This window comes from Hyperoodon ampullatus, assembly GCF_949752795.1.
Source record: "Hyperoodon ampullatus genome assembly, chromosome: 7".
NCBI lineage: Eukaryota > Metazoa > Chordata > Mammalia > Artiodactyla > Ziphiidae > Hyperoodon > Hyperoodon ampullatus.
In genome coordinates this window covers 55,661,157-55,687,295 of record NC_136920.1, presented here as the reverse complement: position 1 = coordinate 55,687,295, position 26,139 = coordinate 55,661,157, and the positions used below count along the sequence as shown (strand labels likewise).

At 39.2% G+C, this 26,139-nt stretch overlaps 1 protein-coding gene across 9 annotated transcripts in view; it reads right to left on the bottom strand.

Annotated features, from left to right (window-relative positions):
- The window catches only part of PAK1 (p21 (RAC1) activated kinase 1), a gene marked incomplete at its 5' end in the record, with an annotated part of 67,757 nt that overhangs the window by 23,566 nt on the left and 18,052 nt on the right, over positions 1–26,139 (bottom strand). For 6 of the 9 annotated variants that reach the window (XM_079709021.1, XM_079709020.1, XM_079709026.1 and 3 more), the window contains 4 exons: positions 1,778–1,841; positions 3,935–4,109; positions 7,121–7,237; positions 23,806–23,843. In XM_079709021.1, coding sequence (XP_079565147.1) covers positions 1,778–1,841; positions 3,935–4,109; positions 7,121–7,237; positions 23,806–23,843 — 394 coding nt within the window. The remainder of the gene's footprint in view (positions 1–1,777; positions 1,842–3,934; positions 4,110–7,120; positions 7,238–23,805; positions 23,844–26,139) is intronic. The other 3 variants (XM_079709025.1, XM_079709023.1, XM_079709028.1) reach the window with 3 other exon arrangements.

The window sequence follows — 26,139 nt, the reverse complement described above, 5'->3', positions numbered from 1 at the left end:
CCATGATTACAGAGGCTCAGAAGCTATTGAAGCCCAATGGTTAGTTCCTGATTGTTTCTGCCTCAAATAGACAAATGATTAGACATATGAATTCCAGGTCAAAAAAACCTTCAGGTCTTAAAGGGGAAAAAAAAAACAAGCAAAATTATAATAGTACTAATTTATCTTATTTGTGTGCCATGTACAGTTTTAAAATCATGGAACGTGGAAGCATCAGCATAGGTGCTTAACACATATTGCATTCCTCCCTTAGCACTAACACACCTGTCAAGTAAGCAAGGAAAAAAACTTTTGCAGGTAGTGCCTATTTATGGACCTCATACATCTGAACACACACATCAGCAGTTTGGGAGGTGAAAGACCCTGAATCCACAACCCCTTTCGCTTAAATGAAGAAACTGAAGTCCAGAGATAGGACCTGACTTGCCCACACTTGTCTGTGTACCTTTCTGCTACGTTAATATCTCAGTGTAATTATCTAAAGGAAATACCATCCCAGATTACTCTGAGTCAAGCAAAACAATTTCTTCTCAAGGTGTTAACTACCTTATACCGGTTCAGACTCACAAAAGCACCAGACCAGGAAAAAATGAGATGCACTCAAGTCCAGGGTTGTTTTGAGGATTGAATTAAACAATAGATGCAAATAACAGATGTAAGCTGTAGAGTACTGTACAAATACAACATCAGTATATTATGCATTACTTTATCTTATTTCAGAAGTTCTTGGATGCATAAAAAAGAAAACTATAACAGAAAGCATCAATTACTTCATTAACAACAATGCTTTCACTCAAGTAACACTGAGAGCTTTCTACAAGCCAGACACTTCAGTTTCTTTTTAATTTTAGCTAATTGGGTATATCTGTAGAAATTTTATTATTTTTCTTTTTTATACAGAGGTATAACTTACCTAAAGTAATCTGCACAAATCTCAAGTATACAATTTGATGATTTTTCAGTATGTACACACCTACATGTTCACCATCACGATCACCCCTGAAGGTTCTCTCTTGCCACATCCCAATCAACACTCCCCTCCCAGACGCAATGATTATTCTGACTTATATTAGCATTAGTTTTGCCTGTTCTTTAACTCCATATAAATAAAATCATACAGCATCTGCTCTTTTGTATCTGGCTTCTCTTACTCAAAATAATGGCCACTTTTAAGACTTATCACAGTATATTATAATTTTTTGTTTGACTGTCTATCTCCTTCTGTAGACATGGGGTCTCTGAAGGGAGAGACTGATTCATAGCTGTATTCACAGTGCCTAGCACCTAACAGGAATTCAGTTAAGATTTGCTGAGTTCGGTACATTGAGGGCAGTATACAAGATGCAGAGAAGGAATCAGAGAGCAGGAGACATGAATTCTGGCTTCCACTAGAAAAACAGATCCCATTATACTAGCAGAAGAGTCTGCAGTTCTGAGTCTTCCATTTCATATTAGTGCTGGTAGGTCTCAGCATCAGGTAAACAGGGTTAATCTGGAAAAGCAGAGCTATAATTTGGGAAGAAGGTTTTGTGCTAAGAAAATAAATGGGTTTTTCACTCTCACCACAGGTGTATTTTTAGCAACCATGTCAGCTAATGGCACATCTCACATATTAAACATAATTCTGTAAACCTGAGGTCAGCCTAACAAAACACCTTCAGATGGGTGAGGTGGAGAAAGAAGAAGATTTATGAGAGGCAAAACAAAAGCAAAATCATATATACCAGCACACACAATTTTAAGTCATTTTTCTAGGGAAGAAAATGCCCCTACTAACCCTTGTCCAATCTTCTCAAACCGTGTGTATTTCTTCTTAGGATCGCCCACACTCACTATGCTCCCTTTGAAAGAAACAGATAACATCAATCAGTTTTTCCCAGATCAACATACAAAACAGGCCCCATATTTTCCCAAATGCTGAGCTGGCAAGGATTAAAGAACTATCTCCAATACCTAAAAACCACACTAAGCAGGTCCTTAGTTTTCCCTCTTTAAGTTTCAACCAGAAGTTTCATCCCCTTGCCGCTTTTATTCATAGTACTCTAATCCAATTCTAAACTCCTAAAAGTTATTCATTGATTTTAAAATCCATTCATTCAATAGACATTTACTCATTTTAACATGCTCACTTACTATGTACTAAGCTCTATGTTTAATGCAACAAATAAAGAGACAGATGAGACACAGTTAAGACAGTCTCTGCTCCCAAGAAGCTCTAATCTCAGAGGAGACAGACAGTAAGTATAAAGTTCCATGAAAATATAATAACTGAGGTGATACAGAAAGAGGCAAAAATATAGACTGGAAAGGCTTCAGAAGGGAAGTGATATCTGGACTAATTTTTACAGGGTTAGTAGGAATTAGCCAGGGAGAGAAAGTCAAGAAAGGTTTACAACAGAAAGTACTTCAAGTACAAAGACACAGAGGTATGAGAGAGTTGACAGTTTCAAAAAAAAGTATTCTGGAGATGGTAAAACTGAGGCCCACAGAAAGGAAGATACTTCCCCTCAAGGTCACACAGCAAATTGGTGTCAGAGCTAAGATTAGGAGCTTGGTTTTGGTCTCCCAGTCCAAAGCCCTTTCCACTAATACCAATTACTAGTATTTGGTACTTTTCACATACATTATTTCATCTGACTTACAAATGAGACAGGTATTAACATCCCTATTTAAAAGATGAGAAAAAGGAGGGCCAGAGAACAGTAGGAAATCACCCAACATGCAAGTTAGTGGCTGTGCTTCAACCCAAGGGTCCATAACTCCCAGGCCAGTCTGCTTTCCATAATTCTAAGTATTACTGTTTAAAAAAAAATCTGGTTCAGAGAAAAAGAATACATAGAAGAGTAAACAGACGGCTAGGTAAGTGGCTTTTCTTATTTCATCATTTCGTAAGGGCTCTGGGCAAGGGCAACTTTTAAAAGAGTGAAATTTTTTTAAAAAGTCAAGTAGGAATTATCAGGACAAAATCGAGAGCTGCTAAGCTGAGGAACCAGAAACCTCAGGTTTAAAAAGCAATGCCAGTGTGCAGACTTGACCAAATCAGTCACATCAAATCCTCTTTAGAAGTAGATAAGTTCAAAGAATAAATCAAAGACCTTGTCAGATGATTCTTCCGAGCCTACAGACCAACCCAGTCCTTTCTTCTCATATGAATTCTCCTGCAGATTACTGAAAAAGAGAAGCAAGCTACCCTAATATTTCTGGTCACCAAAAAAAAGTAAAATGGAAGTTTCCACCTGACTGCAAGAAACAGCATGTTCTGATTACAGGAGCACAAGTTGTGCTCTAACCCCAGCTCTGTCACTTTTTGGCTGTGTGAATTTTCGCAGAGTATTTAGCATCGCTAGCCTCAAATACCTTAACTGCAAAAAATGAGGATTATAATGTCTGTCTTCAAGGGTTAAAATGAGGAGTAAATGAAAAAAAAATCAAGAAAATGCCTGGCTTGTCATTTGGTACATAGCACAGGCTCACAAAATGTTAGTTGCCCTTACTTCTTTTCCTTCAGCCAAGATGGCAGATCCGTCTTCTGTCAACAGAAACATCAATAATCAACATAGCACTCTTTCCCACCAGGTTTAGACAAGGCCTCAGTCTTTCTCAACACAACATTCCAGACTATTCACTAGGTAAAAGCTATTTGTCATCTCCATAACCCATGCCCAGTGGTAAGTGATTTCTAGCCCTTGAAGTGGGCTATCCACGCTATCAACACATTCCCATCCTAATGTTGCATCTAATCAGCACTGGTGAGACAGAGGAGGTGGGTGCAAGGACAGGTGAAGAGAAGCACAGTCTGACTAAGATATAAAGGACAGCCAGCCAGCCACATACACCTAGCGCAGAACCAAGATCTTTATAGCAATAGAATTCCACCTTTGTGCTTGGCCAGTCACATACCAGAGGGAAATTCAAAAACCTGGAAAGTGCTTACGTAATTTCTCCAAGATTTCCTCATCAGACATTTTTGGCTTCTTCTTCTGCTTCTCAGTATTCCGGGTCAGAGCATCTGGCGTAGTGGTACTATTCTCAGTAGGTGAAATGGGAGATGTAGCCACATCCCGAGTTGGAGTAATAGGAAGTGGCTCAATCACGGACCGTGTGTATACCTGCATTTTTGGTGCAAAAATTTGGCAAGGCCAGTCTCTCTTAGATGTGTGTGTTAGAACATCCACAGAAGAACAAATCCCAGTAAATTCATCCCTTCTCCTAGGTCAAAATCTATGTTACTCTTCCTCTATACTCAGGCTGTGAGGATGGAATGGCCTTCCTTGCTCTCACTATACACAACAAGGTTTAGTGAGAGTCTGAGCACTTAAGATATTCAGTACAAGTTAGACAACTCTCATTATAAATAGTTTAAAGGACATTCTATCATTAGATGGGAATTCCCTTCATCTGTAAAATTCGATTCTTTCCCAAGCTGAAATGAATATCCTGTATTCCCATAGTACTTTCCACGGTTAATACAACACAACAGTATCTTCATTTGAGTTACTGCCTCTTTAAATCCTGAACCCTCACAGAGAAGGAACAGCAATTGTTCTTCTTTAAGAGGCAGTAACAGTGTAGTCATTTAGATCACAGACTCTGGAACCTGACTGCCTGGACTTAAATCCCAATTCTTATTCTTACCTTGTATGACTTTGGGCAGATTATTTAACTTCTCTATGCTTTAGTTTCCTCATTTGTAAAATGGTGATGTTAGTGATACCTATTTTATAGAGCTGCTGTGTAATAAATTAATTAATGTGTGAAATGAGTAACATCACACCCAAAAGACACTAAGCTTTCAAATTTTGGCAAATATGATTATATTTCTTATTCATTCATTTACTTAATAAACATTTACTGAGAATCTATTCTTTGCTTTGCTGTACAAAATGCTGCCCCATCCACTATTCCTGTGAAGGAAGTCTTGGAGAAAGTCCTAACTGCAAGGCAAAAGGGATAAATGTCAGAAGATACGAGCAAACTGTATACTATTAACGTACAGAAGAAGTGATCATACGTTATATTGCCTTTCCCCAGGAGATGCATCAAGGCATTTATCACCTTTTTTCATAAAAATATCACAACAATTTTTTGGTTAGTCTATAAGCTCTATGAAGACAGGGAATCTGTGTCATTCATCCCTGAGCTCCTATATCTAACCAGTTGCCTAACAGAAAGCAAGCATTCAGGAAAATGTTTGATGAATTGATGAATAAATAAATAGGATTCTTCAGCTGGATCTTGAAGGATGGATATGATTTTAATAGGTAGAAAAGGGAGAGAACTTTCCACATAGTGGAAACAGCAATAAGTCAAGACACAGATCAGAGACTACAGCTTCTTTCCTGACTATTCCAGCATAATGATTTCTTAATTTTCTATTCTTGTACATGTAGACAAACTATATCCCTGGCACCTAAACCTGTACTTTCATGCCTTCTCCTCCTCCTTTAGTTCTCTTGACATGCCTCCTTAAGGGCATGAACCCTGCCTTTTCCTTCTCTAAAATTCTCTTTTTCTGGCTCCCAACACAGGTCTGCTCACATAAAAAGGTCACTGTGTTATGCTGGAATACAACCTGGACCTGGGGTCAATTACCTGCTTTCAGTTCTAGCTCTTTTGCTTACTTAGAGACTTTGGGTAGATCAATTTACCTCTCCAAATCTCAGCTTCTTCTATAAATTAGGAATTAACAATGTCTTTTTAGAAAGGAATGCCATCAAGATCAAATGTATCAATTCATTCAATACTAACTGCCTTTCTAAAACCTTCCAAGAGCTATGTTAAGCACTGCAAATACATACATATATATATGTATTTGCATATATATATGTGTGTGTATATGTATATGTGTGTGTGTGTATACACACACACACACACACGAGTTCGTGGTTTAGTGGGAAAAATTTTTAAATGAACATACTTGCAAAACAAAAACAACATAGCAATATGAGATATCCTGAGAACTCTCCAATTTTGAAGCTCATTTTCCTTAAAGTGACTTTGTAGCCTACAGAAAGGGTGATTCCACAGATTCTGCTTATAAATTCTAATCCTAAAAGGTCATCTAATCCACCTGAATTTCCTCCACAGCACCTCCATAGTCAGTCAACCAACATCTGCTTGAACACTTCCACGAATTCTCTAATCCAGAGACAATCTTTTTTTGTATTATCACAGAGTTTAAGCCCTAGATCATTCTTTCATTATGAAGCTCTTGTCATGATAAAAAGTCCAAACAAAGAAACACTAGTAGAGTATCATCTGATCAGAGATCAGTGCTCAATGATGCTAAATCATGTAAAAGGCAGATTGTGCCAAGTGAGGGCAGAGGGACCTGGCTATTCAGAGATGCAAGAACCTCAAAAGAAGTTAAATAAAAATCACTGCCAACATCCAGCATCAAAATGCACTCCTGGGCTTCCCTGGTGGTGCAGTGGTTGAGAGTCCGCCTGCCGATGCAGGGGATACGGGTTCATACCCCAGTCCGGGAGGATCCTGCATGTCACGGAGTGGCTGGGCCCGTGAGCCATGGCCGCTGAGCCTGCGCGTCCGGAGCCTGTGCTCCGCAATGGGAGAGGCCACAACAGTGAGAGGCCCGCGTACCACCAAAAAAAAAAAAAAAAAATGCACTCCTGATGTCCAGCATATTAATAGCACTAATGTTTTTATAAATTCTCTTGAGTCTTACAGTATCATCAATGATGTGCAAAGAGGCTGAACACTGCACATTTAACAGAGAAAAAAAAAAATCTATAGTAGGCTAATATATTGTGTCCCAGGAGACTGGAATAATTTATGTTAGTCTTGCACTAAGTAACATTAATTCTGTGTATCTTTCTGTATGTGAAGAACAGGCTAAGTAAACTAGGCCCAAGTTGGTACAAAGACCAATTATCTAGGACACTTCGGGACTATGTGCAAACTAATGATAAATAAATACACCACTTCTTGTCTTTAATCAAACAGAAAATACCTTTCAATCAAGGTAATTTGGTGATTTCACCACCTGCAAAATCTAAGGACCGCTACCAGATTATTAAACCTCTAGGCCTCAGCACCCACCCCTCACTCCCCCTCCAAACTCTAATAAATCACAAAGCTGTCCACGTCCCCAAAGACTCACAGATTTTGTGTGCTCTGGGCGTGGAGCAATCACTGGAGGTGGGGTAGCATCATCATCATCATCTTCATCTTCTGAAACTGGTAGCACTGCAGGGGTCTCAGACACCGTCTTCACGTTCTGCACAGTGGAGAAAAGCCAGATTCCTCATGTCCAGCTGACATGCAACTTAAGCTACCAGAGTCACCAATCTCCCAAAAGAAACCTTCTCCTGACACTCCTTCTGAAACACACATCAGTCTCAGGAACTCAGCCACCTTCCCTCTCTTCTTTTAGATACCACTCCCCACTCAGGCCCTTGGGGGCTTCCTTCTCCCACCCAAAGCCTAACTGTTGGTGGGGAAACCAGCTTACAGCTTCTCTAAGTGCCTAGCCCAATCCAAACCCTGAACACAAGATCATAGTTCCTTCTTCTTCTATGAATTTTACTCTCTATGCTAAAGAGAGGATAAAGTACAAAATGTAGGGGAGGGATCAAAAGTTTGGGATTTCACAAAGTTTATCATTGTAATTCTTTACTCCTTTCTGATATGGTAAGTGGAAGTTCTGAGAGGCCTTTCCCTCTCCTTTTCCTTTCTTTAAGAAAACCTACTGCAACGATTATGCCATCAGGTGCCCTCGCCTCAACCTGGAGATACAGAACATCAGGAGACCCTTGTCTCAAGAAGACAATGAGTTTTTCCCCAGACTGGATGCTATCTATTTCATTAAGCTTTGGCCCTGTCCTGGAATGAACCTTACCAGCACCACTAATTGAATATGCCATAATCTCAGCAACTTGATTTTCCCATGTAAACTGTACCAAAGCTGGGCTAAGACTGGCAGGTTTTAGGGCAGGTCCAGGCAAAAAGATCATACCATTACTGTTTATAACACATATTCAAGAGACAAAATAGCTCCAAAACATGAGATTTTTGATAGAGATTAAATGATTACAGTGTAGGGCCAGAGAAGCAAGGGATTTTTTGTATATATTGATATAACTCAACAGTTTCAGATATTTTCAGAGCATCTGCTTTGTGCTCAGTAAGATACTGTGATGGATGCTTTTGATATAAATGTACAAAAATGAAAAAGATGGCCCATGTCCTAAAGCAGCTCACCATATGATGCAGGAGACAGAGGGACAATTCCCTTCTGCTGCCATTTGGGGCCTCTGGAGAGAGGAATGTCAGGAGTCAGAATGACAGGGGATAAGTGAAGGAACTGTCTAGTCAGATGCTAGTCTAGAGCTACTGTGTGGGAGCCTGGTCTTTACTACATTTGACATACTAAGGTAAAGAAAACTGGCAAGTTCATAGATTCTAACAGGGCCTCTAGTGCAGGGCATAACTAGAAAACTGCCAGTGACTGGCATATGTAAGCAACTAGCTTTGGTGATCACAGGCAACGAATCCATCCTCTGGGTCTCAAGTCTCATCACTCGAGGAACATGGAAGAATAGGACAGGGATAATTTGAGGGGTGACCCTAAGTCACTTTTAGTTCTAAAATCCAATAGGGGTTCTTCCCTTGTCAAAGCACATATTTTGATATTTTTCTGCTCTAATTTCTTTTCTCCCCAATATTTCACTCAGCAAAATTTAACTAGGAACCCAAAATGGGAATGAGGTTAACTCAGCAGCCTCTTCATCATCAGGTGAAGAGGCTCTAGGGCTGACTAATGTAGACTATAAACACTTGTTTGTTGCCTCCTAAAACTCTATAAAGAAGGGGATTTCATCACCTTTCTTAGCAACACATTCTGTTTTCCACAGGTGATGGCTTTGTGTGGTAGTATTAACAACTACCAGAATCAAGAGATTTAGGTTTTTGTCCCAGATTTTTATTTATTATCCCTGTGTTCTTTGGCAAGGCTGTCCCACTCTAAGCTACAGTTTCTCATCCATAAAATGGAGGTGATGACAGAAGCTCTCTGCCTACCTCAGAGGGCCACTGGGAGGAAGAAATGAAGTGATGTGAGTATACAAGCACTTTGTAAATGGCAAGGGGCTCGAAAGATGTAAGGAATCAATTAAATTATCATTATGTTTAATAACCACAAACCTCTTTTTTAAGAAGTGACTTCAACTCACCCATTCATTCACTGTGTACCAGGCTCTATTCAAAGCTCTGGGGCTATACTGAAGAACAAATTAGATAAAGTGCCTGGTTTTATGGATTACATTTGAGAAGAAGATACAGTCAAAATTAATCACCAACTGCCAGGCAGTAATAAGATAAACATAGGAGAATAGAGATTGGTTGAGGGTAGGGAATTATTACTTTACATAGAGTAGTCATGGAAAGGCCTCTCTAATGGCCTGAATGAAATGAGAAAATGAGCCATCAGACCCTCTGGGAAAAGAATATTCCTGGCAGATGGAAGAAATACAAAGACTCTGAGAGAAGGGGACATGCTTGGTGTGTTCCCAAAACCTCCAGGTGCCTACCTATACTACTGAGAAGTGCTTATGATTTTAAAACTGCTGAACTTTGGGTAAAAACATAGGAATCTCTGATGTTCTGGCCCAGGATTGCTCCCATCAATCCCACCCTAGCTCCATCAGAGGAGGGGTTCTTCCAGGACGAGGTAGGCTGTAACTATGGGACCCAAGAGGGCTTACATTCATTTGAAGCAGTGGGCAATGCCCAGGCCCAGTGGTGCCATCAGTGGAAGTGACCTCCCAGAGGTAGTAGCAGGAGAGTGTCAACCACTACTAGCCTGGGGTTGCAATCCCGAATAAGGCAAACAAATTCTGGCCAAAGGTACAGCAGGCACCAGAGAGAGGCCCCATACTAGTCATACATGCCTGGCTCTGTGCATGTACATAAAAACTTCAGAAGAGCCAAGCAGAAAGTAAAAGTTTCTGGACAGCCCTGAAAGAGGTCTCAATAATTAGCAAGGATATAGATTTTAACAACACTATCAATCAACTCAACCTAACTGACATGTACAAAACTTTCCACCCAAGTTCTACAGAACACACATTACTTTTAACCACTTATGGATAATTCTTCAGATAGAACATATGCTGGGCCATAAAACACATCTCAATAAATTGTGAATGACTGAAAACACACAAAATGTATTCTTTAACCATAGTAGAGTTAAATTAGAGATAAACAACAAAAAGGAAATTTCTCCAAAGAAGATAAACAAATGCCAAAAAGCACATGAAAAGATGCTCAACATCATTATTAGGAAACGCAAATCAAAACCACAATGAGATACCACTTCATATCCACTGAGATGGCTATAATCAAAAGACAGACAATAGGGACTTCCCTGGTGGTCCAGTGGCTAAGACTTCACGCTCCCAATGCAAGGGGCCCAGGTTCAATCCCTGGTCAGGGAACTAGATCCCACATGCCACAACTAAAGATTCCACATGCCGCAACTAAAAGATCCCGCATGCTGCAACTAAAAAGATCCCGCACGTGGCAATGAAGATCCCCATGCCACAACTAAGACCCGATGCAGTCAAATAAATAAATAAATATTTTTTTAAAAAGACAGACAATAACAAATGTGGGGGAAGATATGGAGAAATTAGAAGCCTCTTAATGTTGGTGGGACTGTAAAAAGGTGCAGCCACTGTGGAACACAGCCTAGCATCTCTTCAAAAGGTTAAACATAGAGTCACCATATGACTCAGAAATTCTACTCCTAGGTATATACCAAATAGAAATGAAAACAGATCCACACCAAAACTTGTACATGAATGTTAGTATGAGCATTATTTAGAATAGCCAAAAAGAAGAAACAAGCCAAATGCCCATCAACTGATGAATGTAAAAAATGTAGTATATCAATACAATAGAATATTACTCAGACATAAAAAGGAATCGTGCTGATACATGCTACAACACGGATGAACCTCACAAACTTTTAAGTGAAAGAAGCTAGACACAAAAGACTACATGTTATACAAGTCCATTTATATAAAATGTCTAGAAGAGGTAAATTTATACAGACAGAAAGAAGATCAGTGGTTTCCTAGGGTTGGGTGTAGGAGTTTGAATGAAGTGTAAATGAGTACAAGGGAACTTTTGTGGTGGTGGCAATATTCTAAAACTAGACTAGTGATAGTTGCACAAGTCTATAAATTTAATAAAATCATTGAACTGTACAATCAGTATGGGTGAATTTTATGGTATGTAAATAACACCTCAATAATGCTGCCTTTTAAAAGTTAAATTTTTAAATTATATGTAAAACCAGTAGGTTCTCATTATACATTTCATATAATACAGATATATATGGAGTTAAAAGTGAAAATTCTTCAGGAATGCCTGACAAAGATGGCAGATTGAACACAGGCATCTATTTCTTAAAACCTCACTAGAACTATTATAAACGAATGGCCTTTCAAAGGCATTAAACCCAAAGGTTGGAGAGAACAGGATAGGAGCCAAGATTAGCAAAGGAGGCAATGACTGATGGATGAGCAGTAACTGTCAAGGAGAATGAATCCAAAGCTGATGGTAGGCAAACCTGAAAACCAATCTACATATCTATGCTGCAAAATCAAGGCAAGGTAAAACAGAGTAAATATTTTTATTTTTTATTTTTTATTTTATTTTATTTTTTTTCAGAGTAAATATTTTTAAAAACAGAGAATCAGTCCAGGAAGTCTAAAAAAACAGGAGTTCCAGAAAGAGAAAACATAGAAAAGAGGGGAAGATATCATCAATGAAATAATTCAAGAAAATTTCCTAAAACTGAAGCCTTGAGTCAGGTTGAAAGAGTCCACAAAGCTCCTCACAAATTAAGTAGGTGAATATAGGGATGTAATTATGAAATTTCAAAGCAGTGGTGACAACAAAGATGCTACAAACTTCCCAAGTGAAAAATAAAAAATAGGTCAGATGCAAAGATGCAGGAATAAATAGCTTTGAACTTGAACGGCCAATGCTAAAAGCTAGATGACAAAAGGGCAATGTTTTCCAAATACTGGTAGAAAATTATTTTCAACCCAGAATTCCACAGTCAGCCAAATATCAATCAAATGGTAGAGTAGAATAGAGGCGCTCCATTTTGAGACCTGCAAGATATTAAATATTTACTTTCTCAAAGCTACTGGAAGATGGACTCCACCAAACTGGGAAGCCAACTAAAAATGAAGAAGCACTACACAGAGAAACTCCAATACAGAAATTTCAAAGACAATAGTCTTAATCTTCTAATCCTCTAATTCTTCCTGAATCTCCTTGAATAATCTTCTGTGTCCCTTATTCTCATATTTTCCATGTGTTTTTATATTTTATATCAATAATCCATTCTTACGTGCATTTTTTAATCCTTGGGAATTTGTTTCTTCAACTATATTTTTAATTTCTAAGAATTCTTTTTTTATCCTCTGATTGATCTACCTGAAGTGTGTTTTTGTGGATGCAACATCTATAGAACCTCTCAATATATTAGATTTTTTAAAACTTTCTTTCCTGAATTATCAATTTCCTCTGGGGTCAGTTTTATTTCTTTTTCTTGGTCCTTCTCTTTAATGCTTTGTTTCTCTCAAATGTTTAGAGATCCTTGGCTCTCCCCTCATATTTATCAGTGAAAAACCATATTAATTAGTGTATGCGTCTAGCATGAGTTTCCTCTGTAGTTGTGTAAGTCTATTTCTCTGCTGTCCCCTCCTCTGAATGGGAGGTCTGATGCAGTCCGTACGTGAGTTATACAGCTGTGGTAACTGGCAAGCATCACTTTAGGGTGAGCTGCCATGGAAGAGTATGTATGGTATGTATACCTCTCCTCCCAGTTATCAAAAGCATCAGAAATTTATCCTTGGGATGCAGAAATTTAATGTATTTTCTTCCACTGCAGAGCTACTTCTCCTTTTTCCTCTATTTATGCCTGTTGTAGAGATCTGTAGTTAACTCCAGTTCTGCTCTGCTTCTCTCTCTTCTCTCCCTGTACCCACACCAGGCATTTTCCTCAAGTAGGCAGTTTACTTTCTTCAGAGAAGTATCTGGTTTAAGCTTAGGATCAACCTTCTGGTACCTTTTGCTCACTATAACATGGACACTGTCCCTGCTGTTTCACTTAAAGAATTTAATTTACTCTTGAAGATGACCCAAGACTCCTTCCTGTTTTTTATATATATTCTCTCAGACCATTTTCTCTTGAGCTACTCTTATCTTCCTAAGATATTTGTCTTCCACATACATACAGCAGCTGTGCTTTCGGCTGCTCCAATCAATCTGATCTTATCTGCTTTCTACCTCCCATGAATCCCGACAGTGGTTTATTAACGTCCTGTTTTTGTTTTGGAGCACTGTTTTGAATTCATTTTTTATGTATCTTTTCTGAAATTAAGAAATTTAGTATAGCAGGAGAGATAAATATATGAATTCACCCCACTACACTGACCCAATTTCCAGAGGAATCTTTCTAAGATGGTAGTTTAGACTAAAATGCACATCTAACTATCTCACTTAAAATACTTCCGATTTAAAATATTTCCATAGGAGACCTTCAAGATGGCGGAGGAGTAAGACATGGAGATCACCTTCCTCCCCACAAATACATTAGAAATCCATCTACGTGTGGAACAACTCCTACAGAACACCTACTGAACGCTGGCAGAAGACCTCAGACTTCCCAAAAGGCAAGAAATTCCCCACGCACCCGGGTAGGGCAAAAGAAAAAGGAAAAAAGAGAGACAAAAGAATAGGGACAGGACCTGAACCTCTGGGAGGGAGCTGTGAAGGAGGAAAAGCTTCCACACACTGGGAAGGCCCTTCGCTGGCGGAGGCTGCGGGTGGCGGAGGGGGGAAGCTTTGGAGCCACGGAGGAGAGTGCAGCAACAGGGGTGCGGAGGGCAAAGTGGAGAAATTCCCGCACAGAGGATCAGTGCTGACCAGCACTCACCAGCCCGAGAGGCTTGTCCGCTCACCTGCTGGGATGGGTCGGGGCTGGGAGCTGAGGCTCGGACCTCGGAGGTCAGATCCCAGGGAGAGGACTGGGGTTGGCTGTGTGAACACAGCCTGAAGGGGCTAGTGCGCCACAGCTAGCCAGGAGGGAGTCCAGGAAAAAGTCTGGGGCTGCCAAAGAGTCAAGAGACCATTGCTTCGGGGTGCCCGAGGAGAGGGGATTCAGAGCACCGCCTAAACGAGCTCCAGAGACAGGTGCAAGCCACGGCTATCAGCACGGGCACCAGAGATGGGCATGAAACACTAAGGCTGCTGCTGCAGCCACCAACAAGCCTGTGTGCAAGCATAGGTCACTATCCACACCTCCCCTCCAGGGAGCCTCTGCAGCCCAACAATGCCAGGGTCCCGTGATCCAGGGACAATTTCCTCAAGAGAAAACACAGCACGCCTCAGGCTGTGGCAACGTCATGCTGGCCTGTGACACCGCAGGCTCGCCCCACATTCCGTACCCCTCGCTCCCCCCACCCGGCCTGAGTGAGCCAGAGCCCCCTAATCAGCTGCTCCTTTAACCCCGTCCTCTCTGAGTGAAGAACAAAAACCCTCAGGTGACCTACATGCAGAGGCGGGGCCAAATCCAAAGCTGAACCCCAGGAACTGTGAGAACAAAGAAGAGAAAGGGAAATTTCTCTCAGCAGCCTCAGGAGCAGCGGATTAAATCTCCACAATCAACTTGATGTACCCCGCATCTGTGGAATACCTCAATAGACAAAAAATCATCCCAAAATTGAGGCGGTGAACTTTGGGAGCAACGATATATACATTTTTTTTTTTTTCTCTTTTTCCCATGTGCTTGACAGGGTCTTGATGCTCACACCAGGTGTCAGGCCTGTGGCTCTGAGGTGGGAGAGCTGAGTTCAGGACATTGGTCCACCAGAGACCTCCTAGCTTCATATAATATCAAACGGCAAAAGCTCTCCCAGAGATCTCCATCTCAACGCTAAGACCCAGCACCACTCAACGACCAGCAAGCTACAATGCAGGACACCCTATGCCAAACAACTAGCAAGACAGGAACACAACCCCACCCATTAGCAGAGAGGCTGCATAAAATCATAATAAGGTCACAGACACCCCAAAACACACCACTGAATGGGGTCCTGCCCATCAGAAAGAGAAGATCCAGCCTCATCCACCACAACACAGGCGCCAGTCCCCTCCACCAGGAAGCCTACACAACCCACTGAACCAAACTTACCTACGGGGGGCAGACACCAAAAACAACGGGAACTACAAACCTGTGGAACAGAGACCCTAAACACAGTAAGTTAAGCAAAATGAGAAGACAGAGAAACACACAGCAGATGAAGCAGCAAGGTAAAAACCCACAAGAACAAACAAATGAAGAGGAAATAGGCAGTCTACCTGAAAAAATATTCAGAGTAATGATAGTAAAGATGATTCAAAATCTTGGAAATAGAATGGACAAAATGCGAGAAACATTTAACAAGGACTAGAAGAACTAAAGAGCAAATAAACAATGATGAACAACAAAATAAATGAAATTAAAAATTTTCTAGAAGGAATCAACAGCACAATAACTGAGGCAGAAAAACGGATAAGTGACCTGCAAGATAAAATAGTGGAAATAACGACCACAGAGCAGAATACAGAAAAAAGAATGAAAAGAATTGAAGATAGACTCAGAGACCTCTGGGACAACATTAAAGGCACCAACATTCGAATTATAGAGGTCCCAGATGAAGAAGAAAAAAAGAAAGGGTCTGAGAAAATCTTTCAAGAGATTATAGTTGAAAACTTCCCTAATATGGGAAAGGAAATAGTCAGTCAAGCCCAGGAAGCACAGAGAGTCCCATACAGGATAAACGCAAGGAGAAACAGGCCAAGACACATATTAATCAAACTACCAAAAATTAAATACAAAGAGAAAATAGTATAAGCAGCAAGGGAAAAACAACGAATAACATATAAGGGAATGCCCATAAGGTTAACAGCTGATATTTCAGCAGAAATTCTGTAAGCCAGAATGGAGTGGCAGAACATATTTAAAGTGATGAAAGGGAAAAACCTACAACCAAGATTATTCTACACAGCCAGGATCTCATTCAGATTCAATGGAGAAATTAAAACCTTTACAGAAAACCAAAAGCTAAGAAAATTCAGCACCACCAAACCAGCTTTACAATAAATGCTAAATGAACTTCTCTAGGCAGGAAACACAACAGAAGGAAAAGACCTAAACTAACAAACCCAAAACAATTAAGAAAATGGTAAAAGAACATACATCGATAATTACCTTAGGGGTAAACAGATTAAATGCTCCAACCAAAAGACAAAGACTGGCTGAATGGATACAAAAACAAGACCCATATATATGCTGTCTACAAGAGACCCACTTCAGACCTAGGGACACATACAGACTGCAAGCGAGGGGATACAAAAAGATATTCCATGCAAATGGAAATCAAGAGAAAGCTGGAGTAGCAATTCTCATTCAGACAAAATAGGCTTTGAAATAAAGACTATTACAAAAGACAAGGAAGGACACTACATAATGGTGAAGGGATCAATACAAGAAGATATAACAATTGTAAATATTTATGTAACCAACATAGGAGCACCTCAATGTATAAGGCAAATGCTAACAGCCATAAAAGGGGAAATTGACAGTAACACAATCATAGTAGGGGACCTTAACACCCCACTTTCACCAATGGACAGATCATCCAAAATGAAAATAAATAAGGAAACACAAGCTTTAAATGACACATTAAACAAGATGGACTTAATTGATATTTATAGGACATTCCATCCAAAAACAACAGAATACACTTTCTTCACAAGTGCTCATGGAACATATCCAGGATAGATCATATCTTGGGTCACAAATCAAGCCTTGGTAAATTTAAGAAGACTGAAATCATATCAAGTATCTTTTCCAACCACAATGCTATGAGACTAGATATCAATTACAGGAAAAAATCTGTAAAAAATACAAACACATGGAGGCTAAACAATACACTACTAAATAACCAAGAGGTCACTGAAGAAACCATAGAGGAATTCAAAAAATACCTAGAAATAAATGACAATCAAAACACAATGACCAAAAACCTATGGGATGCAGCAAAAGCAATTCTAAGAGGGAAGTTTATAGCAATACAATCCTACCTTAAGGAACAGGAAACATCTCAAATAAACAACCTAACCTTACACCTAAAGCAGTTAGAGAAAGAACAAAAAAACCCCAGTGTTAGTAGAAAGAAAGAAATCATAAAGATCAGATCAGAAATAAATGAAATAGAAAGAAGGAAACAATAGCAAAGATCAATAAAACTAAAAGCTGGTTCTTTGAGAAGATAAACAAAATTGATAAACCATTAGCCAGACTCATCAAGAAAAAAAGGGAGAAGACTCAAATCAATAGAATTAGAAATGAAAAAGGAAAATTAACAACTGACTGCAGAAATACAAAGGATCATGAGAGATTACTACAAGCAACTATATGCCAATAAAATGGACAATCTGGAAGAAATGGACAAATTGTTAGAAAAGCACAACCTTCTGAGACTGAACCAGGAAGAAACAGAAAATATAAACAGACCAATCACAAGCACTGAAAGTGAGACTCTGATTAAAAATCTTCCAACAAACAAAAGCCCAGGACCAGATGGCTTCACAGGCGAATTCTCTCAAAAATTTAGAGAAGAGCTAACACCTATCCTTCTCAAACTCTTCCAAAATATAGCAGAGGGAGGAACACTCCCAAACTCCTTCTACGAGACCACCATCACCCTGATACCAAAACCAGACAAAGATGTGACAAAGAAAGAAAACTACAGGCCAATATCACTGATGTACATAGATTCAAAAATCCTCGACAAAATTCTAGCAAACAGAATCTAACAGCACATTAAAAGGATCATACACCATGATCAAATGGGGCTTATCCCAGGAATGCAAGGATTCTTCAATATACGCAAATCAATCAATGTGATACACCACATTAACAAATTGAAAGATAAAAACCATATGGTCATCTCAATAGACGCAGGAAAAGCTTTTGACAAAATTCAACACTCATTTATGATAAAAACTGTCGGAAAGTAGGCATAGAGGGAACTTACCTCAACATAATAAAGGCCATATATGACAAACCCACAGTCAACATCGTTCTCAATGGTGAAAAACTGAAACCATTTCCACTAACATCAAGAACAAGACAAGGTTGTCCACGCTCACCACTATTATTCAATATAGTTTTGAAAGTTTTAGCCACAGCAATCAGAGAGGAAAAGGAAACAAAAGGAATCCAAATCAGAAAAGAAGAAGTAAAGCCGTCACTGTTTGCAGATGACATGATACTATACATAGGGATCCTAAAGATGCTACCGGAAAACTACTAGAGCTAATCAATGAATTTGGTAAAGTAGCAGGATACAAAATTAATGCACGGAAATCCCTTGCATTCCTATACACTAATGATGAAAAATCTGAAAGAGAAATTAAGGAAACACTCCCATTTACCACTTCAACAAAAGAATAAAATGCCTAGGAATAAACCTACCTAAGGTGACAAAAGAACTGCATGCAAAAACTATAAGACACTGATGAAAAAAATTAAAGATGATACAAACAGATGGATCGATATACTATGTTTTTGGATTGGAAGATTCAACATCGTGAAAATGACTATACTACCCAAAGCAATCTACAGATTCAATGCAATCCCTATCAAACTATCAATGGCATTTTTTAGAGAACTAGAACAAAAAATTGCACCATTTTTATGGAAACACAAAAGACCCCGAATAGCCAAAGCTATCTTGAGAAAGAAAAACGGAGCTGGAGGAATCAGGCTCCCTGACTTCAGACTATATACTACAAAGCTACAGTAATCAAGACAGTATGATACTGGCACAAAAACAGAAATATAGATCAATGGAACAGGACAGAAAGCCCAGAGATAAACCCATGCACTTATGGTCACCTTATCTTCGATAAAGGAGGCAAGAATATACAATGGAGAAAAGACAGCCTCTTCAGTAAGTGGTGCTGGGAAAACTGGACAACTACATGTAAAAGAATGAAATTAGAACACTCCCTAACACCATGCACAAAAATAAACTCCAAATGGATTAAAGACCTAAATGTAAGGCCAGGCACTATAAAACTCTGAGAGGAAAACAGGCAGAACACTCTATGACATAAATCACAGCACGATCCTTTTTGACCCACCTCCTAGAGCAACGGAAATAAAAACAAAATAAACAAATGGGACCTAATGAAACTTAAAAGCTTTTTGCACAGCAAAGGAAACCATAAACAAGATGAAAAGACAACTCTCAGAATGGGAGAAAATATTTGCAAATGAAGCAACTAACAAAGGATTAATCTCCAAAATTTACAAGCAGCTCATGCAGCTCAGTATCAAAAAAACAAACAACCCAATCCAAAAATGGGCAGAAGACCTCAACAGTCATTTCTCCAAAGAAGATATACAGATTGCCAACAAACACATGAAAGAATGCTCAACATCACTAATCATTAGAGAAATGCAAATGAAAACTACAGTGAGGTATCACCTCACACCAATCAGAATGGCAATCACCAAAAAATCTGCAAACAATAAATGCTGGAAAGGGTGTGGAGAAAAGGGAACACTCTTGCACTGTTGGTGGGAATGTAAATTGATACAGCCACTATGGAGAACAGTATGGAGGCTCCTTAAAACACTAAAAATAGAACTACCATACGACCCAGCAATCCCACTAGTGGACATATACCCTGAGAAAACCATAATTCAAAAACAGTCATGTACCACAATGTTCACTGCAGCTCTATTTACAATAGCCAGGACATGGAAGCAACCTAAGTGCCCATCGACAGATGAATGGATAAAGAAGATGTGGTACATATATACAATGGAATATTACTCAGCCATAAAAAGAAACGAAATTGAGTTGTCTGTAGTGAGGTGAATGGACCTAGAGTCTGTCATACAGAGTGAAGTAAGTCAGAAGAGAAAAACAAATACCGAATGCTAACACATATATATGGAGTCTAAAAAAAAAATGGTTCTGAAGAACCTAGGGGCAGGCCAGGAATAAAATCGCAGACATAGAGAATGGACTTGAAGACACAGGGAGGGGGAAGGGTAAGCTGGGATGAAGTGAGAGAGTGGCATGGACATATATACACTACCAAATGTAAAATAGATAGCTAGTGGGAAGCAGCCACATAGCAGAGGGAGATCAGCTCAGTGCCTTGTGACCACCTAGGGGGTGGGATAGGGAGGGTGGGAGTGAGACACAAGAGGGAGGAGACAGGGGGATATATGTATATGTATAGCTGATTCACTTATAAAGCAGAAACTAACACACCATAGTAAAGCAATTATACTACAATAAAGATGTTAAAAAAAATAAAAATTAAATAAAATAAAATACTTCCTTAGCTCCAGCACAGAGTCCAAGTTCTTTCACCTGACATGATGGATCCTTAACAACTTGGGTTTTGTTCATGCTACCTCGCACAAGAAAGCATTGATTGCCCTTTTCTCTGGCTGGTATCATTACCTATGTTTACCTGAAACTGTATTATCAATCCTTGTTTACATGTTCTGATTCCTCACTAAACTGTGAGATCAAGAGCAATGACCTTACCTGCCCTTGATCTTGGGCACTTAAAGAGTCTATCACATAATAAGTGATCATTTTATAAATGAGAATTCAGGCACTTAAGTGCTATGTAATCTGGGAGATATATCTCAGACAAATGAGCCACAAACAAAAGAATTTTCAAGCTAGAAGAAACTTTAAAGATTATGTTTATTAAATGAACAAATTGTAGGGCCCAAGAACCTTGTGCAAACTATTCTGTACTACCAAGCAGAATAAATCACTCCATCAAATATGACCCCCATTGTACATTATTCATGTACCCCTCTTGCAGCCCTTATCTTTCTATGCTGTTGTTAATTTTTTCTCAAGGACTAAGACAGTGTAAAATTTATCTGTGTATCACTAACACCTGGGCACAAAGAAAGTGCTAAGTAAATATCTATGGTATGAATGTATAAATGAATGCTGAGGAGAACTGAATTCTGTATTGGTTTCTACTACTAACTCATTCAAGGATAGGGAGCAAGTCACATAATCTCTCTGAGTCCCAATTTCTTAACTGGTGTCATGGAGGTTATAGTCTCATCCAATTATTTCCCAAATCAGTTGGAAAGATCTGTGTGAAACCAATATGGAAAACAATGCCATACTACCACAGTACAAACCATATCCCCCATGTGAAACTAGTAAGAAAATAAAGAGGACTGAGCCAGAGGGAAAATTCTGAATTGGGGGAGAAAAATGTCCTTTCAGCCTGGTAAACCAGTACAGGTTTTTACCAAGCAGGTGTTATCCTCTCTGCCATATGGCATAAGCCCGAGGGCCCCTCCTCCTCACTAAGGAACAACAGACCTAAGGCTTTACTGCAGTCTCCTTTATAAGACCTCTCTGACATCTTCTTTCTCAGTTCCCTGCCACAGTGGAAAAAAATCCAGGACAGGGACTCAGACGACCCTAGTTCTAATCTGGTTGTGCCACAATAGCAATTATGAGCCTTCAGGAAAGTCTGTTTTCCTACCTGTGAAGTGGGGATGCTAATCTCTTCACAAAGTAATTGTGAGGACTAATTATGCTAACATACATAAAGTTACTAGCACAGTGCCTGGCACATATTAGCTACACAATAAATAATAGCTGTTACTCCTCCTATAAAGGCATAAAGACATTTGTGCCACAAGGCACAGCTCAGCTTTGGTTAAGGCCCCTTCTTCAATAATTTACAGTTCAATAATGGGGAGAAACTCCCAAGGATCTTAACATTAGCAAATTCTTCCCCACCTTTTAATTGTATCTATTCCATTTGATGAAAGAATGAATCAGGGGAAAGCGATGCAGACTGGGAATCAGATACCTACTGCCATTAACCCTTCTCAATTTCAGTTTGTTGGGTTTTTTTAAAGAAGTTGGGGGTAGGAGTTTTTGGTTTTTTTTTTAATTTACTTATTTATTTTTGCTGTGTTGGGTCTTCGTTTCTGTGCTAGGGCTTTCTCTAGTTGTGGCAAGTGGGGGCCACTCTACATCGCAGTGCGCGGGCCTCTCACTATCGCGGCCTCTCTTGTTGCGGAGCACAGGTTCCAGATGCGCAGGCTCGGTAGTTGTGGCTCACGGACCCAGTTGCTCTGCGGCATGTGGGATCCTCCCAGACCAGGGCTCGAACCCGTGTCCCCTGCATTAGCAGGCAGATTCTCAACCACTGCGCCACCAGGGAAGCCCTCAATTTCAGTTTTATCATCGATTATACAAGGATAATAACTCACCTCATTAAACTCCTTTGAAGATTAAAAGAGGTAGTGAATAAGAAAGGACTCAGTATGCTACAAGGCAATGGACATGTGAACATTTTTTGTCATTGATTACAGTATAAATGACTCAGAATAAACCAATCCCCATTGCTGGAAGCATGATCCAAAGTATTTGGATGGTGACTCAGTATTGTGTTAGAATGTATGACTCTCCCACTTAAAATTCTTCAATAGCTTCTCATTACCTTTAAGATAAAGTTAAAATTCCTACATGATCTGACCTGCCTGCCCTCCCCTCCTCACCACCCACCTCTAGTCCCTTCACACTTCACATTCCAATCATAACAAACCACTTGCAGTTCTCTGTACAAGCCTACCTCATGGACCTCCTTGTCTTGGCACATGCTAATTGTTCTCTGTCGGGAATACGCTTGTCTCTTCATAATTCTTCCCCAAGATAACTAATTCAGCTCAGACTGCACCATCAAGAAGCTTTCTTTATACACCCAACATTTTATTCAGTGAATTGTTACTTGCCAGATGCCAGGGATCCAGTAACTGACAAGTCAGACATAGCTCCTGGCCTCATGAAGCTTTAGCATGCTGCACTGTAACTGTTTGTGCCTTCATGTCACTTATAGGATTGGGAGATTCTTAGGAATTGGGACAATGTCTGATTCATCCCTATACTGCCTCTTCTCCACACAGGACCTGGCATAGAATAGGGGCTTTGCAAATGTTTAGTAAATCAACATGAAATAACCAACTTTGCACAAAAGAACACTGGATATAAAGAATAGCAGTATTCTAGGATATACGTCACAGCTTACTAGTCATAAGACCCCTTCAGATACATCACCATCTCATCTCATAATCTGCCTGGGAAAACAGAATTTGTAAGTTATGAAGGGCAGAGGGCCCTTTGAGGTCACCAGTGACTCCTATCACATTCCTTCAAGTGATAGGGCATTCACCACAACTTCAGAGGACAGAATGAATGACCTTAAATTAATAGAATCTGCTCCCTTCAACAATTAGCCCTAAACCTGGTTTTGTAGACCCAACCAACCCAAAAGAAAGAATTCTCCTCTAAATGCAGCTATTTGAAGACATCTCAAGTAAAGTGTATCATTATCATTTATTGATGAAAAAAACGGAAGCTCAGAAAGGCAAACTGGCTTTCCTAAGGGTCAAAGTGAAAACTGAAAATTGAGCCTAGCAGCCAGTTCTTCTGGTTCCAGGGTTAGGATTTCTACAGCATTCATAAATTAAAGCTGGAAGGGATGCCTATTGTTTATTAAGTCCAATTCCTTTACTCTGAGGCCCAGGGTGGGAAAGTGACCAAGATGAGTACCCCCCAGCCCAGGCTCTGCATCTACCACACTTGACCTGATCCCTAAAAAATCATACCTGCCCATATCAGAATAGAGGAAATAAAGGCTTACCAAAGTGTTAGAAGAATTATAATCCTCAGCTGATTTATCTGCAAAAGGAAAAAGACAAGGGACTCAGTCAGTAAACAATTACAGTTAATCCTTTCTTGAGACCTAAGGAAGCCTATTCACTAAAGCATTTGCCAAGCTCAGAATAATAACAGTGTTACTGGTATTACAGGCCCAACACCATTTTAAACACATTATACACATTACGTCCTCTAATCCTCACTGCAGCTCTCAGTACTATTAGTATGTACACTTTCACAGGTTTGGAAACTGATGTTCAGAGAAGATATGTAATTTGTCCACAAATTACTTAACACAAAGGTTATTAGGAGTCAAGATTTGAATCCTGGTCTAATTCTAAATACTAGGCTAGAACTATATCCACATCATCAGGCCTCAATGATCAAGGAAATTTCCTGCATTCTAAGAGAAAGGGAAAGAATTCATGGCTGGCATCACCCTGAGCCATCTATAACAAATCATGACCAGCATGTGGCTTTAGCTTTTAGAAAGGATCCTTCTATTCCCCACAAGGAGAGAAAGACTAAGCCTTAGGAAAAGAGATGCATTAGTCATGTCAAGTATAACTAAAGGCAGGGTCTTATTTCTAAGAATAGGTCCAAGCTCCTTCAATCAGATAATCACCATATTTTATTAATTCTGAGACATGTATTTTTTCACATTAACATCTCAGAAAGAGATGTGTCCTACAATCAAAAGTATTTCATGATTTAATTGGCAGCTTCTTTTTTCTTTAGGGGCATGTAAAATAACAATGCACCTTACAATCAATGATATCTTAGACTTGATAAACTATGAAACAGACCCAATGGAAATCTTAGCAAGAAAATAAGTTTAAAGACCAAGTATTGTGTTTGGATTTATTCTTTAATTCCTGAAAGTCCAAGAAGAAATTGATTTCACCAGTTCACCACCAATGGGAATTAAGGAGAAGAAATATTATATCAAATCCTACATCTTCCTCACCAAGAAACAAGCCCAGAGAATGTCCAAGATCTCAATTCCATCATACATGAAAGTATCAGGTATAGCTTCTTTGGTCCTATGACAAATTATGAACCCATAAACTGTGACAATATGTTCTTAAAACAAACCCTGAATAGCCAGCTGTACTCTGGATAAATCAATTCAGGATATAGCTTAAACATAATTCACTTGTTTTTTTTGTCCAAAAGCACATTCTATACCAAGTGCAATACTATGCTTTCCTTGCACCACCCCCAACCTTATGTACTGCTAGTGTTTTTGAGGACTGGATATTCTGGTAATAAATATATCTCCACCATATAAAAAATAAGTATGTTTGCTCCTTTTAAATGTGATGTACAATTTCTGTATATAAAAATCAAATTCCATAGCACAGAATGACAGAGCAGAAAATACTTCCAATCCCTTCATTTTACAAATAAATAAACTAGGGTTCAGAGGAAAAGAAACTGGTTCAAGGTTACATAAACCAGTCGCAAAGTAGGGCTAAAACCCAGAACCTGGCATTGTCAATCTAGTCTAGGCTTTGCTTATCACATTAGCTACTAGTTGGTACAGAAAATAAAGTGATGAAAAGACAGGAAACTTAACAAAAAATTGGCACGGAGGATTGTGCTTGGGCTTTTAGACAGCAAAGGATTTAAAGGCCCAAGTTGAAAACACACTTCCAACACTGGTATATCACTCAACTGATATGCTGAGGCTCTGTGAATAAGTCACTTAATTTCCCTGAGCCTAATTAATTTTCCTGAGTCTGCAAAATGGGGATAATGCCCTTGCGTTTCCAATCTCCCAAGGCCGTCATGAGAATCAAATGAGATGGTTTATGTGCAAGCATATACAAATTGAAGTAGTGTTATCATAATTAACAGTATGAGAAGAAAGGAAATAGGAAAATGAGAGATAGGACATTAAAAATAACTGTGCCATAAACAACAAGGTCCTACGTATAATACAGAGAACTATAATCAGTATCCCATGAAAAACCATAATGGAAAAGAATATTTAAAAAAAGAATGTATTTATAACTGAATCACTTTGCTGTATAGCAGTAATTAACACATTGTAAATCAACTATACTTCAATTAAAAAAAATTTTCTTAAGTGCCAAATATAGAGTTTTGCTTGGAGTTGCCTTGGTCTTCAACTTACAGAAAACAAAAAAATCCCTCACGTGTGTGTGCATGTGCACACACACACACACATATTTGCACAAATTTATACACACTGAAGTAGCTGTATGGACACATATCTATACATTCTATACATATACACTCAATGTTATTCATTTATGCATGCATGGAGGAACATATACACAATTACCTGAAT